This window comes from Pelodiscus sinensis, chromosome 1, assembly GCF_052426305.1.
Source record: "Pelodiscus sinensis isolate ZL-2025 chromosome 1, ASM5242630v1, whole genome shotgun sequence".
NCBI classification, from domain to species: domain Eukaryota; kingdom Metazoa; phylum Chordata; order Testudines; family Trionychidae; genus Pelodiscus; species Pelodiscus sinensis.
The window spans coordinates 24,708,053-24,730,551 of NC_143052.1; the positions used below are offsets into that span (position 1 = coordinate 24,708,053).

The following is a 22,499-nucleotide window of genomic DNA, read 5'->3' on the forward strand; positions in this document are numbered from 1 at the left end:
GGATGACACTAAGCTAGGGGGAGAGGTAGATATGCTTGAGGGCAGAGATAGGGTCCAGAGTGACTTAGACAAATTGGAGGATTGGGCCACAAGAAATCTGATGAGGTTCAATAAGGACAAGTGCAGAGTCCCGCACTTGAGATGGAAGAATCTCAAGCATAGTTACAAGCTGGGGATCAACCGGTTAAATAGTAGTTCTGCAGAAAAGGACCTGGGGGTTACAGTGGATGAGAAGCTGGATATGAGTCAACAGTGTGCCCTTGTAGCCAAGAAGGCTAATGCATATTAGGTTGCATTAAGAGGAGCACTGCCAGCAGATCCAGAGAGGTCATTATTCCCCTTTATTCGGCTCTGGTGAGGCCACATCTAGAGATAGTGTGTCCAGTTTCTGGGCCCCCCACTACAAAAAGGATGTGGACGCATTGGAGAGGATCCAGTGGAGGGCAACCGAACTTATTAGGGGGATGGAGCATATGACTTATGAGAAGAGGATAAGGGAGTTGGGTCAGTTTAGTCTGCAGAAGCGAAGAGTGAGGGGGGATTTGATAGCAGCCTTAAACTTCCTGAAGAGAGGTTCCAAAGAGGATGGAGAAAGGCTGTTCTCAGTAGTGGGAGATGGCAGAACAAGGAGCAAGGGTCTCAAGTTGTGGTGGGAGAGGTCCAGGTTGGATATTAGGAAAAACTATTTCACTAGGAGGGTAGTGAAGCACTGGAATGGGTTACCTAGGGAAGTAGTGGAGTCTCCATCACTAGAGGTGTTTAAGTCTCGGCTTGACAAAGCCCTGGCCATGTTCATTTAGTTGGGATTGGTCCTGCCTAGAGCAGGGGGTTGGACTTGATGACCTTCTGAGGTCTCTTCCAGCTCTATGGTTCTATGATTCTAAGCCCATTGTTGCAAAAAGGAGCTACAGGAAACGACAGGCCACAGAGTAACTCAGATGTACAGACCTCAGTTTTTGTTGGACCTACAAAAACAATATAGCTAAGAAAGATTCTATTCTGTCTTGTACATCTTGCCTACAAAGCATTTATGAACTGTGGAGATGTTCAAAGAAGGGAAGACCCAGAATGACATTCAAATCCCAAGTCTCAGAGGGCTAGCCATATTAGACTGTACCTGCAAAAACAATGAGGAGTCCAGTGGCATCATAAAGATGCATCTGAGCAAGTGGTTCTTACCCAAAGCCAAATAAATCTGTTAGTGTATAGGTGCCACAGGACTCCTCATTCAATTCCCAGGAAGAGCATGCAGGATTGGCAGAAAAACAGTTTGTAAACTCATGCTTTTGATGAGTGTATCATCATGAACTAAAACAAAGATAGTAATCTAACAAGCAAGAGTGCTCAGTGTAACTTTTAAAAAAAAAATTATTAGAGAATTAGATGCTCATGTTCAGGAAAAAAAATCCCTTTATTGACCAAACAGGTTATGTACAAGTAGGAAGCTTCCCCAAAATAAGCTGTCAATGTGTCCCAATGATTTTGTCCTAGAGAGACCAATTATCTCGGGGAAAAGTTGATTCAATCTATAAACTGATGGGAACTGGATAATTCCCATAAGCTTCCTGGTGCAGGGAGAGGGTTAGCAAGCACCAATTGTGACTGTTTTGGTACTACTGTTATTGTGACATAGTGGACAGGAGTCTCAAGGGAACTAAACTGGGACTGCAGACTTGATAGGTCAAACAGTTTGATGCAAACTGAGGAACAAGCTAAAATTCATCAAGAATAAACCTGAATTATCCAGTTCCCATATGGTTCAATTGTTAAAGAGAATAACCTGCTCTTCATTTCTTTAAAAATTCTTCAAATGTAACAATGCACAGAGGGCACCGCAGAAAAATGTAAGGAACAATTCATACATATACCACAATATACACAAAGTCCTTCTGAGCCTATTTAGTGGGGGTAGCCAAAAAACATTGCTAAGAAACAGAAAATTTAGGATGCTTTATAGATTACCAAGCCATAGGAAGGCATGACAAACAAAATAAACTGATACATGAACAGTGTGTACTGTTGTAAGCTTTTTTTCTGAACAACTATCTGAAATGGTTGAGATCTCAGCTATTTTTAGGGACAGGAAATGCCTTTAAGTGAGAATATCTGACCAAGCACAAGACCATAGCTTGTAACATTCATTTAGTAACACTGCTTATCACTACAAACCCCAGCCTGGATAGTTACGTACCTTACCAACACTGTTTCAAGCTAGTTATGTTTATTATTGCTGGCCACCTGACTAGAAGCGTAAGTGGCCCTCCCCAGCTCTGAGCTATAAATTTGCCCTTAAGAAATATAATTCTGAAGAAAAGGGTCAATTCCTGCATTGTTAAATAGTTATTTTGTAAGTGAGCTTGATTTCTTTTAGCAAAAAGACAAAAGAACTTCCAATACTTATTACCATGACCAGGTCTGAATGCTAAGCTATTCTAATTTCTAAATGCAACAAGGAGTTATATAATAAAATTATACAAGAGCTCTTATTCCATTAAAACAAATGAAAATATTTAAACCCTTTGTTTTTCATAGAATTACTGTGAGTGTGTACAAGAATTCTCAAACTACAGGCAGTCCCTGAGTTACGCGGATCCGACTTATGTCAGATCCACAGTTACGAATGGGGCTTTTCTCGCCCCGGAGGACGGGAGCGGCAGGACACCCAGATGCACCGCGGTCCCGCCGCCCGCGTCCTCCGGGACGAGAAAAGCTGCTCCGTGTCTCCCTGGTCTGCTGGGGGTGTAGCCCCCCCAGCAGACCAGGGAGACGGGGAGCAAAGCCGCCGAGGACGCCGGCAGCGGGACAGCCGTAGCGCGTCTGGGCTGTCCCGCTGCCCGCGGCTTTGCTCCGCGTCTCCCTGGTCTTCTGGGGGGGGGGGGGGGAGCGCAGCTAGTGCACCCCCCCCCCCCCCCAAGCAGACCAGGCTTTTTTCCGGACGCCTGTGGTAGACCAGCTGGGGCACTGCCGGTTGGTCCCGCAGCGCCGCTCTGGGCGCTACTGGACCAACCCGGCAGCACCCCAGCTGCTCTGCCCCAGGCGTCCTGATTCAGCCACTGCTGGTCAGTTTCAGCAGCGGCTGACTTGGGGACGCCTGGGGCAGAGCAGCTGGGGTGCTGCTGGGTTGCTCCAGTAGCGCCGAGGAGCGGCGCTACTGGAGCAACCCAGCTGCTCTGCCCCAGGTGTCCCTAAGTCAGCCGCTGCTGAAACTGACCAGCGGCTGACTACAGGAAGCCCGAGGCAGAGTTGCTCTGCCCAGGGCTTCCTGGAATCAGCCGCTGATCAGTATCAGCAGCGGCTGACTTGGGGACGCCTGGGGTTCTTAAGTTGAATCTGTATGTAAGTCGGAACTGGCGTCCAGATTCAGCCTGTTGAAACTGATTAGCGGCTGATTCCAGGAAGCCCCTAGGCAGAGCAACTCTGCCTCAGGCTTCCTGTAGTCAGCTGCTGGTCAGTTTCAGCAGCGGCTGAATCTGGATGCCAGTTCCGACTTACATACAGATTCAACTTAAGAACAAACCTACAGTCCCTATCTTGTACGTAACCCGGGGACTGCCTGTATTAATGGAACTTAAATATTTTACAATAATTTAAGTTCTCCTCTTGCCAGCATTTTATTCAAGAAAAGGTTACTCACCCTGTGGAGTAACTGACATTGAGATGTGTGTTCCTATGAGTGCTCCACATTAGATGTGGCATCTCCCCGTGCTCAGGATTAGAGATCTTCATCAGCAGTGCCTATCAGACTCCACATTCACATCACTGGAGCAGTCCGACCCACCTCCATTTCATTTCCTCCCACTCAGGGAATGTATTTCACTCTTCCCCTTCTCTCCCAGTCCCTGCATGCCTCCCTTAAACAGCTCCAGCCCCTTCACAGCTGTCTGGTGCGAGGAGGCGGGGGTAGCAAGCACAGAAATGCTGGAGCTCCTGTTTACTCAGGAGCTCCAGCAGGAGGCGCTTTCCCCCTCTGGCCAGGTCTCCTGCACCCCTCTCCCACATTCAGGAGAGGAATCAGGCTGCAGAGGAGGCTGGGGGAAGCTTTTAAAGCAGCCCCTGGGACCTCCTGCAGCGTTTCACAGCCACTAGATCCCCCTCCAAGAGCTGGATTAAATTGTTTGGTGGGCCAGAAGCAGCCTGCAGGCCAGGGGTTCCCTACTTCTGACATAAGGGTTGCAATTTTGCTTACTCATTGGTTTGAAGTGATGGCAACAAGGAAAGCTGTTTTCTTTCATAGATGCACATAAAAACAGGTTGCCATTGGTTCAAAATAGAGGTTTAATCAGAGGATGTAAGAGGAGGACAAAGTCCTCCATGACTCCAAGGAGTCATCAAGTTTCAAAGATTTTGGAGATCCTTCAGAAAGAATGTTATGAATAGATATGAGACACAGATTGACTATGAGGCAGTAAAAAAAATAGTGATTGCTACAAAGTGTACGGATATGCAAGTGCTGGATAACTCTTGTTTATCGACTAGCATGTAGTCCAAGGTAAGTGCTAGTGGAACGTGTGCTGCTTTGGCTGAGTGGAAAGAGTAACAGTACTGAAATCTAGTTCATTTGTGAATGTAAGCTTATCTAGTCATGTGAAGGCCTGCTATTTGAAAAGTTTGGTCTGTGCCCAAAACATGCTGGAAGCCAGGCTTTCAGATTGAGCATCTAGGCATTGGAATAGAGGAGGTGTCCAGCAAAAGGAGCTGTGACATTGGGTAGAGAGAGATCAGTTGGCATACCATCATGTGGAGGAGGTACATATAGCAGACATGCCATGGCCATGACAGAGCTATGACATGAACTCAGTCCTCCTGTATTTTGCACATTTCTCAGAATAGGAGGGACAGGCACAAAAGACAGATGTGTCTCATATTACGAGGAATGCATCTCCTATATACTCATGTCCCAGAGGGCAGTGGATGTTGTGCTGTGTGGCAAAGGGAGTCTATAATAGGGGTAATCCCATCAGTTAAAGATGGACTGATCCAGTTACCACTTGTAATCATGGAAGACGTTGCTGCTTAGTGTATCCATGAAGGTGTCTTGGTGTTCAGAGAAGTACACTGCTGAATTGATGCCATTGTGTTGGAAACACCAGTTCTCCAGTTTAACTGCATCTGCTCACAAAGAGTGGGACTTTGCTCCACCTTGCCTATACCAGGATTTGAAAAACTTGGTAAGTGGATATGTGCCTCATGACCACATCATTTGTGATGGATCAGAAAGTGGTGTCTGCAAAGTCTCATGAAGCTTCATGATTGTGAGAGCTAGAAGGTATCACCTTCCAATATTATATACTGGAATTACTCTTTCTTGACCTCTGGAAGGTCATGGCACAGTTCCTCCAACTTAAAATATTTTATGTAACTGTACTTAGTCATATCAGCTTTGTAGTTGAAGATTTTAAATTGGAGGAGGGCTGATAAATATGCTTTGTGTCCAAATAAGTCCAATACATTTCCAATCCCTATCTGGATAATTAACATTGTCTTGGTAGCGAACACCGCCTCCTTGCACTGCATTGGCCACGAAAGAATCCAGGTTAGGACATGAAAATACAAATTCTGCACCCTTTATCAGAACATTTTTTGCTTTTGGCATGTTTGCAGGTCAGAGAGATGGATTCAGGGGTCTGCGAGATCAGCTCTACACAGTTGATAGCATTGATTCTTAGTGAGATTCTGGAAGAAGAGGACATAAGCAATTTATACAGCTGGTCCTTGACCTCCTCCAAAGGAATTTACAGGGACTCTGCAATCCTGCAAAATGAATCCTGAAAATGCCTGAAGTCACTGACAGATGGCGATATGGATCTTAATGATAACCTGCTAAGGGTGAGACTGCTGGTTACAGTTAACCAGTGGAGACTGGAGCAGCCCCTCTGGCCTGTGCAGGCAGGGGCTGCTCCAGCCCTAAGGGGCCCACCACAAGCAGGGTGTGCTCCAGCCTGGCTAGAGCAGGTGCTAACTATGGTGGGCCCAGCCCTAGCACACAGCAAGTGCTCCAACCGAGCTGGAGACACCTATGACCATGGCAGAGCTGGGAGGAGGGATCCTGCTCCAGCCTGGCTGCCCCATTTAATCAGTTACACAGTTAAACTTAACATTCAACCAATTAACTAATGAAATGGGAATTTACATCCCTAGTAGGAGATGGAGGCATGACACCCTCATCAGGGGAGGAGGAGAAGGGAAAAAATGGTGACGCCTCCTCCTATTATTCCTCCTCTTCAAATTAGTACCAAAAGTTTCTTATGCCAGAGGTCAAGAAACTGATGGAGGAGAAAGAGCTATGGGTCTCAGTCTTTGCTCCTTCGGAGGGTTTCCCAAACTATTCCCAGTACTTGGCACGAGGCCAGTGTACAGCAAATGAAACACATGTCTCTATCCAACGTAGTCCATGCCAAGATAGTGGACCATACCGGGATACCAAGATAATTAAGGTGAACAGATATGATTTGCCTGGTATATGAGGGAGTGATATGGGGATACGGGGGTACTATCCTCCGTGGAGAAAGAGAGAAGCACTGAGTTTGGGGAGAAGGGATTGGAGGGCAGGGAGGAGAAGGTGACATTGAAAGTAGAGACTTAGGAGTATCCGATACCAGGCAAGTCTTCAGGGTATCTAAAGTTTTGTGGAAGAGAAAAAAAGCATGTTCAGACAAATATATGGTTTGATATCAAACGAAGGATGTATTCCTGTGAAGTGTCTATAGATGATGCAAGAGATTTGTCTGGTGCCAATGATTTTCATGGTACTGACAATTTTAATGATGCCATGGGCTTGCTTGGGACTAACAGTTTAATTGCTGCTGCTAAGTGTGCTGGTACACACATTTTTTGGGACCAAAGTTCATGAAAACTCATGCCCCAAAACTGGAAAATGGTGCAGAGGATTGGAGATCTACTTGTCTAGGATCCTCAAGACCATTTCTTTGTGTTTTATCCCAGACCAAAGCAAGTAGAAAAGGAACTGTGGGCTGTCAGACAATGCTATTATTTATACACATTTCCAGTGCAAGGGGAAGAGGCGGTGAGGTATACATGTGTATCCCCTTTTAGATGATGCTGAGGCAACAGACATCAGTCACAGCGAGTGCTGTCTCACCTTCATATGGAGCACCCATCGGGACATCCCTTGAAGAACAACATAGCTTTATTTCACAAAAAAGTGATGGCAATTCTTAAGGATTAACATTCATAACTTCCAAATAAACTAACATGAAAATATATCAGTATTAATAACTGGTGTTCACACTAAACATTAATTGTAAGAACTTAAGTATCAGGAATAATACTCGTAAGATTCTTATTCTAACCAATGAAATAGATCTTGAAAGTGCAATTTTAGTAATGCTACCGTTGATAAGTTTTTCCATGGCAGAAAGAGTGCTTTGAGCACTGATTTTATTTCTATTTTGAGCTTTGACTGCATCCTCTAAATCCCACAGACTTCAACTGACAAAAACAAAGTGACACGCAAAAGCAGGAAGGTCAGCACCTACTAAACAAAAGCTAAAAGCATCTATTAGATGAACCAAAAATATTTTCAGAGGCCATGTCAGTAAGATTTTGAAGCGCAGATGGAAATTTTATTCGTTCTATGTTGTTAAGTCTTAAGCTAGACTGAAGAACTGCATCATTTTTACATTAAACAGAGATAACAAGGCAAGTGGATATAACTGGGCATTAAAATATTTCAAACAAAACATCACGAAGAACTCTCAGGCTAATAAATAATCTATAGAGTGGGCAGTCAGATAAGTTTGTCAGAAGCACAATTATAATCAATGAAAAAGATCACACTTTAAAAGGCAGTAAAAAGGTTGGCGGGACCAAAAAGCTTCTTTTACTCCTACAGATTAGCTGAATATCTGATCCACAAGTTTAGTGTAAACAGCATATCTTCAGGGACCTTTAACAATACAGGGTCAGAACTTCATCTGGTATAATTTTGTTGATGAACACTACTAAATAAATGTCCCAAAGATTTGATTAACCACAAAAGCACTACCATAAGAACAGGTAATATGCTAAAATATAGCATGAACCTTTTGTTTGTTGTAATTAAATTATTCATAATCCTTACAAACTTGGTAATGTACATAAACACAGAATCAAGATAATTATTAGTGACTTGATTTTTCTGTATATTTCCATGATTATTTACCACCAGATCTTTGATCTTAAATCATACAAGATTAAGACTAACAACATGGAACAAAAATTGTCTATTTGAGCAACTGTCCAGAGTGGGAAAACCTGAAAAGTTTTTAACTACTTACGTTTTGAAATTCAAGTGATAGTGTTCTAATATAGTAATCTGTCCTTGCTTGTTCAGCTTCCTAAAGAGGAGGAAACATTTGTGAGTGGATAGGAATTTAATATACCACAAATTAGATATAAATCTCAAAATTGATTCTCTACAGTAGCACATGAACAAAATCATTCACTTTTTGGCAATTTAAGACTCACCTGAAGTGTCAGTGTAAAAGCCATCTATCTGCCGTGTAGGATGTTTAACCATTTTTAAATGAAAGAAGATTTGGGGTTAAACAAATCAGTTAAGATCTTACCCAAAGGCTACCCTATTTAGAAATGAAATTTCCCCATAAAATTAAGCTGTCACCAAATTCTGTCACATCTCTCTACCATATTTCCAAGTTATGTCCCTGTAGCTTGAGTCTAAGGTTTCTCAAGCCTCCCTGTCTTCTAACTTACCTCCTTCAATTCATCCCTCCTTGTTGTGCACTCAGATCATGTTTCTCCCCTACCTGAATTGCTCCATCACGTATTCAAATTTAAGGGTTTTTTCCCTTCCACCATTGGACACAGTTCAGTCCCTGCTTGTATTGTTGCATCTCTCCTTACCCTCTTCACTCCCTATGCGATGGCATCCTCACCTCACATTTTATTTTCTGACTCTTCTTGATGCCTTATAGTGCAACCAACCTCATGCCACAACTGACACCTCCATCCCAATATGCACTTCCATTACATATTAAAATGTACTTCAAGTGAATTTGCATGTGAAGGGCACTTAAAATGCTACTATATCAACACTATTTTTAAGTATACAAAAGAAGTGTTACCATTTTCTGGTCTCCCAGCGCAGTCGTGTCTATCACTGAATTTTAAATGACAAGTTCAGGCCAGGAACTATTTGCAACTTGTGCAGTATCAAACACTGCTGGCGCTCAACCAAATATTTCATAAGTACACATTTTACATATAGAATATCAAAGTGAGACATTCAAGTCCTATGCATAGTCAGGCAAGACAGTCCCTTTTGTTACTAGAGATACGTAGTTAAAAACTGAAAATTAGTAGCCACAGTGAAACCACCTAGGGCCTGTTCTGTCCACGAGAAAGATGCATTTTAAAACATGTTCCATGGTTTTAAAATCCTAGGAAGACAGTTCAAGCCGTAAGTTTCACCTTAATTAATGAACATGTTAAATACAACTTGCCCTATCTGTATTAGGGGCCAACACATTTTTAAAAAATACACCTTTTTTCCTAGTGGGGGAAATCTCCTTGTCCTCACTGCTTGAGGAAATGGCTGTATGCAATACTGTATTCTAGAGTTTAAAATAGATATTGCATTGCAACTATCACCTGTGCAGTATCTCACCTCCAATGAGCAGAGCGAGAACACAACTAGGGCAGAGAAAGGAAAATTTCCATGTATATTTAGACCCTAGCCTCTTTACTGACACTGTCAAAGTTATCAGTTGTATTCACATTACAGTTGGCAGTAGGTCCCCTAGGATCTGATCTGAAATCAGTTCAGTTCGCATAGGCAAGACAACTATGAGGACACTAAAATCTGGACACTAACTTGGAAATGGTGATCAAGTCATACTTAAGCTGCTGAGTAGGACTGGAGCAACTTGACAACGAGGTACACTGCATCTACCTAATCACCCAAAAGCAGGTCAGACAGGTTATTAGAACCCTGGAGCGACTGCGCAAATCCAAATTTTTCCAAACACCATGGAACACAGAGCCTGTTTGACAGCTTCGCTGGCTTCTATTCCCACTTCTATGGCTATTCATTGTTTGCATCATGCGACCGGTTAAAAAATTGGGCTTTTAAAAAAAAGTAACATGTATTGAAACTTGGAGTTGAGGCACACACATGTAAAGACATAATTATTTCATATTATGGTAGCATGCAAAGGCCCTTAAAGCATAATTGGAGCCACATAGGCTAAGCAAACTGTCAAAAATAGGTGTGGATTTCTGCCACCAGAATTCAGAGAAGGGATAAATAATATACATCTTCCCTAGTGTACTAGCATGATCTTCAGGCATGCTCTTCAGGCACACCCTATGTAGAATTTAGTTCCTTTCTCAAGGAAAGTCTCACATTAATACTTTATCTAGAAGTACTGTACTTCATTTCCAGTAAAAATGAAAACATTAAAGTAATACAAAATAAAATATTTCAGTTTTAGAGAGCCAAAAAAGTTTAAGAAGTAATTTGAGAAATAACGATGAGACCATAATATTTACTTGCTGCTTCCCATACAACGCTTTTGGGTATTATCGATGGGAAGTTTTAGAATTAAACATTTAAAATTTACATGTGATTACAAAATAGCATTCAGAGCCTATGCTACTGAGTACATTTGATATAGGAAGAGCTCTCCAAGATGTAAAGTCCATTAAACAAATTAGTTCACAAAACTTTATACTTACACAAGAAATATGAAATGGTCCAAAAGTTACAGTTTCTTCTCCATATAGAGGCCAGTACCGCTCACATTTTTTCTATAAGAAAAAGTATAGCCCTAATTTAATCCAAAGTTGGAACTTTAAGAAAAATCACTGTCCGTAAAAGTAGCAACTTTTGCAATTTTTTATGTTTCATATTTGGTGTTTTTCTTAAAACTTTTGCTCTAGAGTCCTGTGATGGAGAAAGAATTTCAACTTTCATTTAACATAAAACAAAAAGATTTCAATCTTCATAGTTGCAGAGGAAAAATCTTGAAAATAAACTTTAATGGTTTGAAAAACAGAAGACCACAAATATTAGCAAGAAATTATTTATAAAAGCGAGATTTTTTAAAAAAAATGTCAAGGCTCTTCTTTTGGAGCATGATTCAATTTTTTTTGTGAATGCACAGGCTTAGCAATAGTGGAAATAACATTGGCACTGCAAATACTAAATCTAGAGAATACGACAGAAATATCAGCCCCTTCCCATCTGACAAGGATTTCTAAAGGACTTAAAATCAAGATCACTTATTTATGGTGAATCAGCCTTTTTAGGTCTAAATTTGCAATAGAAGCTCTATAATTTCTATTGTGAGACGATTAGCAGTACTGCTACCAATATTTATTTAAATTCCTAGGGATTATTTTGTAATTAGAAATTTATCTTTATTTTCATTTTATTAAAACTGAGTAAAGTGTGACTAACACGGTGCTACAGTTATCAAAAAAACCCAGCACCTTTGTAGAATGAAAAGTCACCAGATTCACTGATTTTCTATGCATATTGATGCAACTTGGCTGTTGGAAGTAGATTTGTGATCTCTCTCCAAAAAGAATGACAATAGTAAAGGCTTTTTTACTCAGTGCAATTGAGCTGTATTTGTATTTACTGATTTTACACAAAAAGCTTCAGTAATTAAACTTCTGTCCTAACAAGTGAGGCTGCAGTATTTATTCATGCTTCTGTTTTAGCACTTACCCGTCCCATCTCAAACTCTCGACAAGCCATTACAATTATCTGAAAAAGGAAGAAATATATAACTTTGCTATGTGATCAAGTGCTCAGACTGCCTATTACTGAAATGTTTAAACCTCTATTATTTAAATAGAGGTTATGCATATTAAAAATTACATATTCAGAAGTATGTACTTTTAATGCTAAAATGTCCTGTGTCCATCAATTATTTGTATTCATTGCCATCCTAACATTATTAAATTATTATTATTAAATTAACAGTGAGAGAAAAGTCAGTCTATAAGTTATACACTTAAGTTCTTATATTGTGTATAAATGGCCAGGTCAATAACAACTTTTCCATCTATGTATGCAGCTTACATGCTTTGCATGCAGACACAACTATAGTTGGCTTAATTAAATTGCCTGGAAGGAGCCAAGACAAATTTTGCACTCCTCATGCATAATTAAAGAAATAACATTCAATGTTTTAAAATGTGACTTACTGCCATTTTTCAGAGTTGTGAATATTACCTTAAACTTCTAGATAGGAAATGTTTAAAAGTTAAACTAATTCAACTATTTCATTAGTAAATATTAAAATATAATAATATTTTAAATTTATGAATGATAAACTTATATAATTATGAAAGGCTCATGAATTAGTAGAAAACAGATAAGTTCCATAGTACTTAAGCTTCCACTAATAATTCATCAAAATAATGCATAACTATATGACTACATGAACTCGACGAGACGGACTACTCCTAAACTCACTTGTGCACTCTCTCTTTAAAAAAAATGTTTTAACCCTTATTTCTGCAACTGATTTTGCTAGTTCATACAGGCTTTATTAAACTGATAAAGCCTATTCAAAAAAAAAAAAAGATAGTTGATGCATCTAAGTTGTTTGTATACAATTAAAATAATATAGTTGGCAATATTGACCCAGAATATGTTTGCTCATAATATAAAAAATAGTTTTAGTCAGTTGGTAGAACTTTTGGCGGAAATCTAAGCTGCTCAATTTTTATAAACATTCCTTTGTGCCAACTGTTTCAATAGACCCTGAAAATGCTTTCTTAGTTGCTTAATATTCATCACGTGTGTACATAAATTTGAAAAGTAGCGTACTTACAGCAACATTGTATTCCCATATCATTCTCCAGAAATCTATTACTGTATTTGCTAATGGTCCCTGGGTAGCAACATATGCTTTTGGCCCATGTACTCCCTAAAATTGCAAAAGAAAAGATACATGGCTGAACGTTCACAATAGAAGTCTGGCTGTACTGGATAAAAAAAATCCTTATTTAATAATTTAAATGTAAATCTAGAATCTTCTCAGTGTCCTCTTTTCACCAACAGGTATTTTGTTCCTGGCAAAAATAGCCTCCATCACACTTAAACAGCTGACTTGAAGACACGGTCTTGGCCACACTGAAGACAACTGGAATTTTAAAAGGGTATCTATACATTGCCGCTGTGAGCATGCCTTCTAGCCTAAATAAATGGAGATGTGCTCACACCACACAAACTAACACACACAAATTAGTACAGTAGAAACTCTAGTATGGGCTAGGCACCCAGTAATAAGTCCACTAAAACTCCTTGTGTTTGAGCTCATGGAGAGCCAGAGCATATCCATCTAGCCAGGCTGGGTGAAATGCTACCAACAACAGTGCAGACTGAGGTGGGCAAACTTTTTGACCAGAGGGCCACATCTTGGTATGGAAATTGTTAGGAGGGCCAAGAATGCTCACAAAAATTGGGGTAGGAATGCAGGAGAGGTTAAGTGCTCCAGCTCTGGACGTGGGCTCCAGAATGAGGCCAGGGACGAGGAGTTCATATTGTACGAGGGTACTCCATGTTCAGACTGAAAGGTTTGGAGGGTGGAAGGGAGTTTTTGGCTAGGACAGGGGATTGGGGCACATGGAGAAGGTGATGAGGATTTTGGCTGGGGGTGTATGCTCTGGATGAGGGGATCTGCTGTGCAGAAAGATACTCTGGACTGGGATGGAGGGGTTCAGAGGTCAGGAATGGGCTCAGGGCTCAGACAGAGGCTTGGAACAAGGCTCTGGGTAGGGGTGCAGACCCAGGGAGGCTGAGAATGAGGAGTCTGAAATACAGCAGAGTGCTCTGGGCTAGGATCAAAGGGTTCAAAGAGCAGGAACAGGATTGGGAGTTGGAACACTGGAGGTTTTGGGGGTGGCAGGCAGTAGGCAGCACTTACCTGAAGTGGCTCCTGGAAGCAATGGCTCAACTCCCTCCAGTTACCACAAAGAGATGGGGCTATAAGCTCTGCATACTGCTGATCCACCCACTAGCACTGCCACCAGTTTCTGGCCAATGAAGCTGCAGACCTGGCGCTTGGGGTGGGGACAGGCTTCTGGGAGCCATCCAGGCAGCTGCACATATGGAGCAGGGCAAAGCAAGCCCCTGACCCTACAGAGGGGCAAGCTCCCAACCACCAGGTGAGAGCTCAAGGACTGGATTACAAAGGTTCAACAGGATGTGACCTACGGGCCATAGTTTGTCCACCCTGGTGTAGATGGGTATCCACTGGCTTTAAAATGGACCAAGATTTCACTGTTGTATGTTTTTACAGTTTTATACCAGCACAAAAAAGTTAAGACAAAGGTGTTTTGTAATTTTTTTTTTTTAAAAAGAAAAGTTTATATGAAGTTCTAAATCTGCAATATTTTCCTTGTTTGAGTTTCTTTTTCTCATTTTTAACAAATTACTTCAGAGATCTAAATCTGAAACAATATTTCATATTAAACTTGGCCATCAAGACAAATTAGAAGAAAAACTGCAAACACTTACAAAAGAATGGTCACACTGGGCCAAATCAATAGCCCATTTAGCCCAATATTCTAACTTAGCAGATACTTCAGAGGCAATGGAAAAGAAAAGGGTAATTTTCAAGTGATCTATCATCCTCTGTGACCCAGTCCCAAAACCTGGCAGCAAGTTTTAGGGATGCCAATATCACAGAGTTACACATCTAAGCATCTTGGCCAGTAGCCATTGATGGGTCTATCTTCATGTACTTGTCTAATTCATTTTGTACTTGAGTTAAAATTTCATGAATATTACAAGTGTTTAAATTTCTTCTTTTAACTAGCGTATTTCAAAGGTCAATTTTTACAATGATTTAACAATTTTATTCAGAATATTTTTATTTAAACCAAATATTCTTAATGAACATAAAAATCTGGCTGAACTCTGAAATATTTATTAAAAATTTCTCAAATTAAATGTATGTCCAAGTAGTGAGACTTATATGACCTTTTTTTAAAACAAGTGTTACAGATCAAAAGCCTGTCCCCAGAAGAACAAGTGGATGAGAGGTTTAGGAAAGTTTGAGAATTGTATCACTTCAAATCATAAAGGCAAAAGGCAAAGAGTAAAAGCATCCTACCATGACACTACTACTCAGAAAGTATGTTTATAGAAAGAATGATACAATGAAGGTAGTAAAATAATTCTCCCTGCCCCCAAACCGCAATCAAATATTTGCTAGACATTGGAAGCTCTGTATATTTACATAATAGTCTATATCTTACATCTCCAAGCAGCGAAGTCTCACCACTGCATGGAGATGCAGACACATGAATGTATTTGCTTAAATATTCTAATATACAAATTATGTATATACATCTTATTTTTTACCTTAAAATAGCTTATCATTTTCCTGTGAGTAGTCTGTCTTGTGTTACTTAGAACTATACATCTCAGTAGAATGACAGACTTGTGATTCTCCTGCACTGAAGCTGTGATTTGGTAGTTCAAATGGAAGTATTTTTTAATAAAAAGTATTTTACTCATGTAATACATTAACTCTTTTAAAGCGCAGGAAATGCTCTATAGTAAGGTTTGAATTCTTATTTCATAATGTTTGCAATATATTAATTAAAACTGCATTTCTATGAAATCAAAATTCTGAGAGTATTTAATGTAGTCAGATGTTAATACATACCTTAATAAAATTTGCATTGATATAGTCTGAATCTTGCGGGAGTGTTTTTAAAGTCAATTTAACCCGGCTGTGGTCAACTAAAAAAAGATAGTTTTTTTAAGTGAAGAATTACAGCATGTGTTAAGATATATCAATTACAGAAATAATAATATTGCTTGATGGGGCAATTAAAATGTTTCTGAAGATGCATAATAGTTTCTAACAGGTATCAGTTAGTCAATGACATTAACAATTTCGGAATAAGCTAATTTAAGTGGGAAAGAAAAGTAAGACCTAGAACTGTGCATTAATTTCCCAGTGGTGCTCCAAACAATTTACAAACATGGCTAATTATCAGGGACCTAAAACATATATATTGAAAACAATATAGTGTTAAAAGTAACATCTCCAATTTGTCAACATTTAAGCAAAAATGTAATGCAATATTAAACATAACAATATTATATCTATACAAGTTTTATATAGAGCTTTTCCTCAGTGGGTCTCAAAGTATCATTATCAAGTTTTACAGATGAGAAACTGAGAAAGATAGCAAAGTGACTTGCCCAAGATCATTCAAGAGATCAGTTAATAAAACCCAGGTCTCCCCAATCCTGTCCAGTACTCTATTCTGAAAGTCACACTGACTCACGGGGAACTATTGTAGTCTGGGTTAATTTAAGGATATTTGCTATCAGAGTTAAGGGCAACTGCACTTGAGTTCCCCTCAATAGTCCACCGAAGGTACCACCTTCCCAGCTAATAAACCATCACTTCTTTTGGGAAGACACTCATGCCTCTCACCTGACTGGGATTTTTTTCTGCCTAATGATGTGATTCCCAGCAAGCCAGACTCTCTAAATAGGCCATCAGTTTTGCTTTGCTTTTTCTTCAAAGGAAGAAGGACCGGGGAGAGGGAAGGGAGGAGGCTGCACGGCTTCCACCTCCCCGGAGCATCATGTGCTGCTGCAGCAGCAGCTTCCCCCAGGAAACGTGGGGTGGCCAAGGAGTCAGGCTCAGATGGTGGAGGGGACCCAGCAGCAGCAGCTCCTCCTCGGCGACGGAGACCCCCACTGCGTGAAGTGGGAGCTGTTGCCAGAGCAGCCTATGCCCAGAGGGGACGGCACCACAGCAGGTCATAGAAAGCGGCTGAGGACAGAGGCGGAGGCGGGTGGTGGTATGAGGACAAAGATGACATGTCACTCTGTCATCCCACAGGAAACAACAACAAATACATTTAAAAGGGAGAGCCACAGCCGGGTTAGCTCCTAGGCCAGGAGCTAACCCCGCTGCAGCTTGTCAATTGATTGATTAAACTAAATTTAACATCCCTACTTCATTCCACACTTTTTACTGCCATTCAATAGTCCCATTTTCATCCATCCATCCACCCATTCCTTTTCGTGTGCACATATGATAGCACCAGCAGGAAATACCAAGTTTTTAGGCAAGCTTTTTCTTTTAAAAAGCAGAAAGAGCTTTGATCCCTTTGCCAAAAACAATAAAATTACCACAAAATGGATTTTTCTTGGCCAATGCTTTTAATTAGGACTTATATAAGAATGTCACCTGCTTTACCACTGTCAAGTTATTATTCTTTATTTTTTCCAACAGTGGTTATCGTTCTGTGGCTCCGAAGATGGAATGTTATTTCTGTTTTGTCCATATCTCCTATCTATGGCAGCTCAAAGGCATACTCCTTGAAATTTGTCTATCTATATAAAAAATAATTTTCCTGCGGGACAACAGATACACACCAAATCACTCTGAATCCACAGGCTCTGCCCTCACACAGGATCCCTGCCCAGACACTATTAAGGGACGGCCAAGCCACCCTGCCACCTCCCAAGGGTCCTGCCCACTCAGCTCTGCCTGTGGCCTTTCGGGCAGCCTGTGCCCCAGCCCAGGGGCTGCTTCAGCTGGTGAGAGGCCTGGGGCATGGCCCACTCTCAACGGAAACAGAGACAGGTCCCCATTCCCAAGGTGCCACGACTTGCTCCAGGGCCACACTGATGTAGTTCTTGGCGCTCTCAGGATGCTGGGCCAGCAGGCTCAGAAGCGCTAGGCACAGGGCAAGGATCCCCACATCCCCATCCTCTGCTGCACCCCGAACCCAGCACCGAACCACCCGTGAGACCCAAGCCCAGCCTGCCTCTGAAGGCCAGGCTGGCTCCCTCCCACCCCATTGCAGCAGCAAGTAGGACTTCTGCAAGGCAGGTGAGGAGACAGCCGGTAGCACTGACCTGAACTGCCTGGTCTCCTTTGCCTTGCACTGCATCCCTGCCCTCCCTCCTCCCCAATGCGGTTGCTGTGCGGGGGCGGGGGGAAGGGCAGGGGGTGAGAAAGCTCTGAGCCTCACTGTGCAGGGAAGATGCGCTTCCCTTCCGAGGCTGGAGTGCTTTCTCTGTGCTCCCATTGGCCAGAATCCAGCTAATGGGAACAGTGGGAGGCTGAACCTGGGATCAGCATGGGCCCAAAGACCCGTAAGTGCTCCCCACTCCCTCATGCCCAGAGCCACGCACCCCCAACACACTCACATACCTCCATGCTGAGACCCTCGACTCCCCCAGCCCACTCCTGCCCCCTCACCGCTTGCGAGACACCCTACCCCGCCTCTTCCTGCACCCTACCTCACATCCAGACCTCACACCCTCAGCCCTTTACCACTCACTGGCAGCCCTGTCCCACACACTGAATCCCTCCTTTTTGGCCCCACCCCAGAGCCTGGGGGGGGGGCCACAAAATCCACTAACTCTGGAACCCAAAGAGAGTTGATCTGGCCTGAGGCCTTGAACCTCATTCCTTCCCCCCTCTCCTTCGGCATGGGGCTGGAGCACCAGGGGAGTGAGGTGTTTAAGTGGGGGGCCACATCAGTGAGGGTTGGGGGGTTTGGGAGGATTTTTTTTTTTTTTGCTTCTCACTTATGTGGTCCCCAACTGATTTTTCTGTGGGCCAGCAGTCCCTGACTCAAAATGTTTGCCACCCCTGCCATAAACAAAGACAATGCTGAAACCTTTTTGTGTTGGACATAATATTTTACTTTATTTAAAATGAAGCCTGGCTAACAAGGCCCCAATTGGGGTTAAGCCTCCATCCATCCCTCACAGAGCTTTGGTGACCAGATGGGGGTGCCCCATAAGCACCCTCCTGCTGCAGCATGGGTAGGAGAGGCCATAATCCAGCTGCAGTGGACAGAGGGGGTTGGCGAGCATAGCAAGCAGGGGCACAGCACCCTAGTGTTTTATAAGTCTTTGGAAAGATGAAATTTTATCCTTCCAGATCTCTTGGCAGCTTTTGTGCTATCTCTGTTTGCTGATGAAGTCAGAGACCACAGTGGTTTGTGAAGCGAGTACACCAACCCACTGATGCGACAAACATTGATGGCTTCACTGACCTGTATGTGTCATTCTTTTACATTTGTGGAGCATGCAGACAAGTTCTAGTGACAAGGCAGCTATTCTGTCAACATTCAACAACCCAATCACAGATCTTTCTCCAGCCCAGGAAATGAAGCACACCTTGTTTGACATTTTTTTCTTGCTTCTTGGCATGCATTTTAGTGATTTTTTGTTGCCATTCTCTTACGTGCTTCTCACTGATAAAGAATTCATGAGAAAAAGCAAAATTGTTTGCTTCTGCATAGTCAACAACTTTAAGTTTGAATGCAGCATCACAAACAGTTTTCTTCTGATTTCACAGTTATTAATTTAAAACCTTAGAAAAGAATTTAGTTACAGATTTTGTAGGACTTTATATGGGACTGCTTTACCACTGTCAAATTATCATCATTCTTTGTTTATTTCAAAGCAACCCCATTGATTGGCACCCTGTGGCCATAACAGGTTACAGGCAGTCCCCGGGTTACGTACAAGATAGGGACTGTAGGTTTGTTCTTAAGTTGAATTTGTATGTAAGTCGGAACTAGTACATATTGTAGGGGAAACTCTAGCCAAACATTTCTCCAGAGCTCAGTTTTATTCTCCCACACCTCACTTCCCTCAGTCCTTTATTCTCAAGCTGAGGTGTCTGCTAAGAAAAGCCGCTCTGCGTCTCCCTGGTCTGCTGTGGGGGGAGGGGCGCTAGCTTCGCGTCTCCCTGGTCTACTGGGGGAAGCAGCTAGTGCGGGGTTGCCTCACCCCGTTTGTAAGTAGGGATCCGATGTAAATCGGATCCATGTAACCCGGGGACTGCCTGTATTTAAATTGTATTACAGATTCCATTGATTCTATGTGTTATATTTTCAGATTGGTATGAGACTTATGATGTCCAGTGGTCAAAATGTGTGGAAGAGATTAAACAACACAGTAGCACAGTGACACCAGTGCCATAGTACTATCATTCCTTGTATTTTTCTGATTGGCTTGCAGGATCTAGCATTTCCTGAAATGCACTGGTCAAATATAATGCAGCTCTGCAGCACCATTCTTTTAGTATTCATTTCAAGTCAATCTAGTGCACTAAAAAAAGCCTTTGCAACTTTAATGAGTTGCAGTATTGATGTCAATGAATCATTTTAAGAACAATACAAATACAACACACTATAAAAACCATCAGGAATGCTACAATCCATTTAGAAATTGCTAAACATGAGCCTTTCAACCAGAAGCACCACTAGTAAACTAGATGCTAAGTGAAATACCAAGGCAGCACAAAATATATCAGCAACAGAATTTTCACGTTTTAAAGCAAAATTCAGCCAAGATAAAAAAATGGCAATAAGAAATAAAGGGCAACAATGGAAACCTTTTCATTAATACTATAAATCCCTGGTTTACACCTAAAACAATTTTTCAGCTTGTCTTGCCTTTTAGATTTAGTAGGCACCTACTCAGATGCCTTTATTTAGACAGTTCTTTTTTTTCTGTATTAACCATAAGGAACTGAACCTCTGGTATAAAAGTATGCAACTCCCTCTCAGATCTTTGGTGACCAGACAGTGTTGGGACTGAATAATTGTGCTAAATTAATATAATAGCTAGGTACTTTATTTAAAAAATCTGGTTACAGAATTCTTTAAAGCACTCATTCAGCTCTGTTTAGGGACTGAACACATGCAGATATTGCTCTCTAAGAACTATCATAATCAAGTGGTTTATTTACAATTACATAATTAGAAAATACCTCAGTCAAAATTCTTAACTTAAAATGTAAGCTTCTTTCTCTAAAGACAGATATATTAATAAAAGTACACTCAGTGATGTAGCAGCTCTCTATCCACTGAGGCAATTTAGTAATCGTTCTAGTTTGTTGCTTGGATATTTTAAGACTCAGGAAACCTATAGGCTTAATTGACACTTTCAATACAACACACAAATAAAAAGACATTAACATATTACAGTTCTTCAAATGAAGAGTGAAAACACATATGTAGGCAATTCACATTATTTATTAATTGTTCATTCCTTTTGATTGTGATTCTTCATAATTCTTATTCTGGCACATTCATGTTAATAAATTACTGAATAATAAATCTTGTTTTGTTTCAAAATTACTCTGTTTTTGATTTAGTGTTCTAGAGTGGAGATTGCCCTTGGAGACTAAGCTCAGGCAACAGTTACTGACTTTCAGTTTGGCCTTGTTAACTAGTATTGAAGGTCATTTACAAATCAAAAAAATTGGCTTGTGCCAGCCACCCCTCTAGGCCCTTCAAAATAATACAAAGAAGGCTTGAAATTTTTAAAATATGCCTTTTTAAAAAATACACATTAGCAATTCATAGCCTGTCGACTCTCTTTTCCCCAAAAGACACTATGAGTGGCTGGAGATTTAGCAGGCATTTTTTATATCTGGTAGGATTTTTTTTTTAATTAGAGGATTTGCATAAAAAGTGGCTCACTCCAGAGGAGAGAAAAAAAAAAAAACAAAAACGGTGAGATCATGCTCTCCACAGCAATCAACAGTGAGATCAAAAGACAGTATTAAGCTTTCTGGTGAAATGAATGAGCATCAGTAGCAAGCCTATCCCTAACGAAGACCAACCCTGTTTGTTAGATCATTAACGGGAATGGAAATATAGGAAGTAGGTCATAAGAATTGTTTCTAAACAGAATGTTTAGAATCCTACAGCTTTTCATTAGCTAATATCAAATACAAAGTAGCACTGTTAGGTGTTGTCACAATAATTTACTTCAAGCAAACATTTTTGGCAGGTTAATTAATACCTACTGCTTTACAAGGAGCAAGTTATAAATATAAGAAGCCTCACTAGCTTTAAGAGACATTCAATCATATACCTATATAGAACATGTGGGTTTCTCCTCCCTAGTTTGGGGCCCTAAGGAAGTTTCAGGAAAATATCATTTAATTCGCTTTGGTTTTATTCTCTCTCAATCTTTGATGGAACTCTGCTGATGAGCAGAACTGGTGGGAAAATGTACATCAGATCTGCCCATGATAGGAGGAAGGCATCAGAGAGGAACTCCTTGCCCCAACTCTGTTGGAACAGAAGCCATGTCATTTCCTGTTCTGTCTGGAGGCGAACAGGTCTACTTGGGAAGCACTTAATCTCTGGAAAAGCATCTGGGTGACATCCAGATGGAACAACCGCTCATGGTGACAAGAGCTGTCAGTATGTTCCTGATGCCTGGGAGACAATAGGCTTCCAGGTGAATTAAGTGCTTGATGCAGAAAAGTCAGAACTGGAGGGCCTCCTGACAGAGTCCTTGCCTGACAGATATGGCAGCAAGACCACACAGGACAAACGGACCATTCTGAGTTGACATATGTGCAACATGATCTCCAGACCCAGGGCATGTGGTTCTGGGAGGAGATGACCAAGGTGCACTCCCTAGCTGAGGTTCAAGGAGTCTGATAATCAACTCAATCGAGTGGCAGAGGCTATTGAATGAAACCTTTTCCATACACTGGGCT

At 41.4% G+C, this 22,499-nt stretch overlaps 1 protein-coding gene across 3 annotated transcripts in view; it reads right to left on the reverse strand.

Annotated features, from left to right (window-relative positions):
• PTPN12 (protein tyrosine phosphatase non-receptor type 12) overlaps positions 1 to 22,499 on the reverse strand; it is a 152,013-nt gene that overhangs the window by 80,328 nt on the left and 49,186 nt on the right. For all 3 annotated transcript variants that reach the window (XR_012903327.2, XM_075926702.2, XM_075926692.2), the window contains exons 3-7: positions 15,651 to 15,727; positions 12,807 to 12,902; positions 11,693 to 11,731; positions 10,696 to 10,767; positions 8,277 to 8,336 (exon numbers count right to left, since the gene is read on the reverse strand). Coding sequence is in view for 2 of the 3 variants with exons in the window: in XM_075926702.2 (XP_075782817.1) it covers positions 8,277 to 8,336; positions 10,696 to 10,767; positions 11,693 to 11,731; positions 12,807 to 12,902; positions 15,651 to 15,727 (344 nt within the window). In the remaining variant the exon portion in view is untranslated. The remainder of the gene's footprint in view (positions 1 to 8,276; positions 8,337 to 10,695; positions 10,768 to 11,692; positions 11,732 to 12,806; positions 12,903 to 15,650; positions 15,728 to 22,499) is intronic.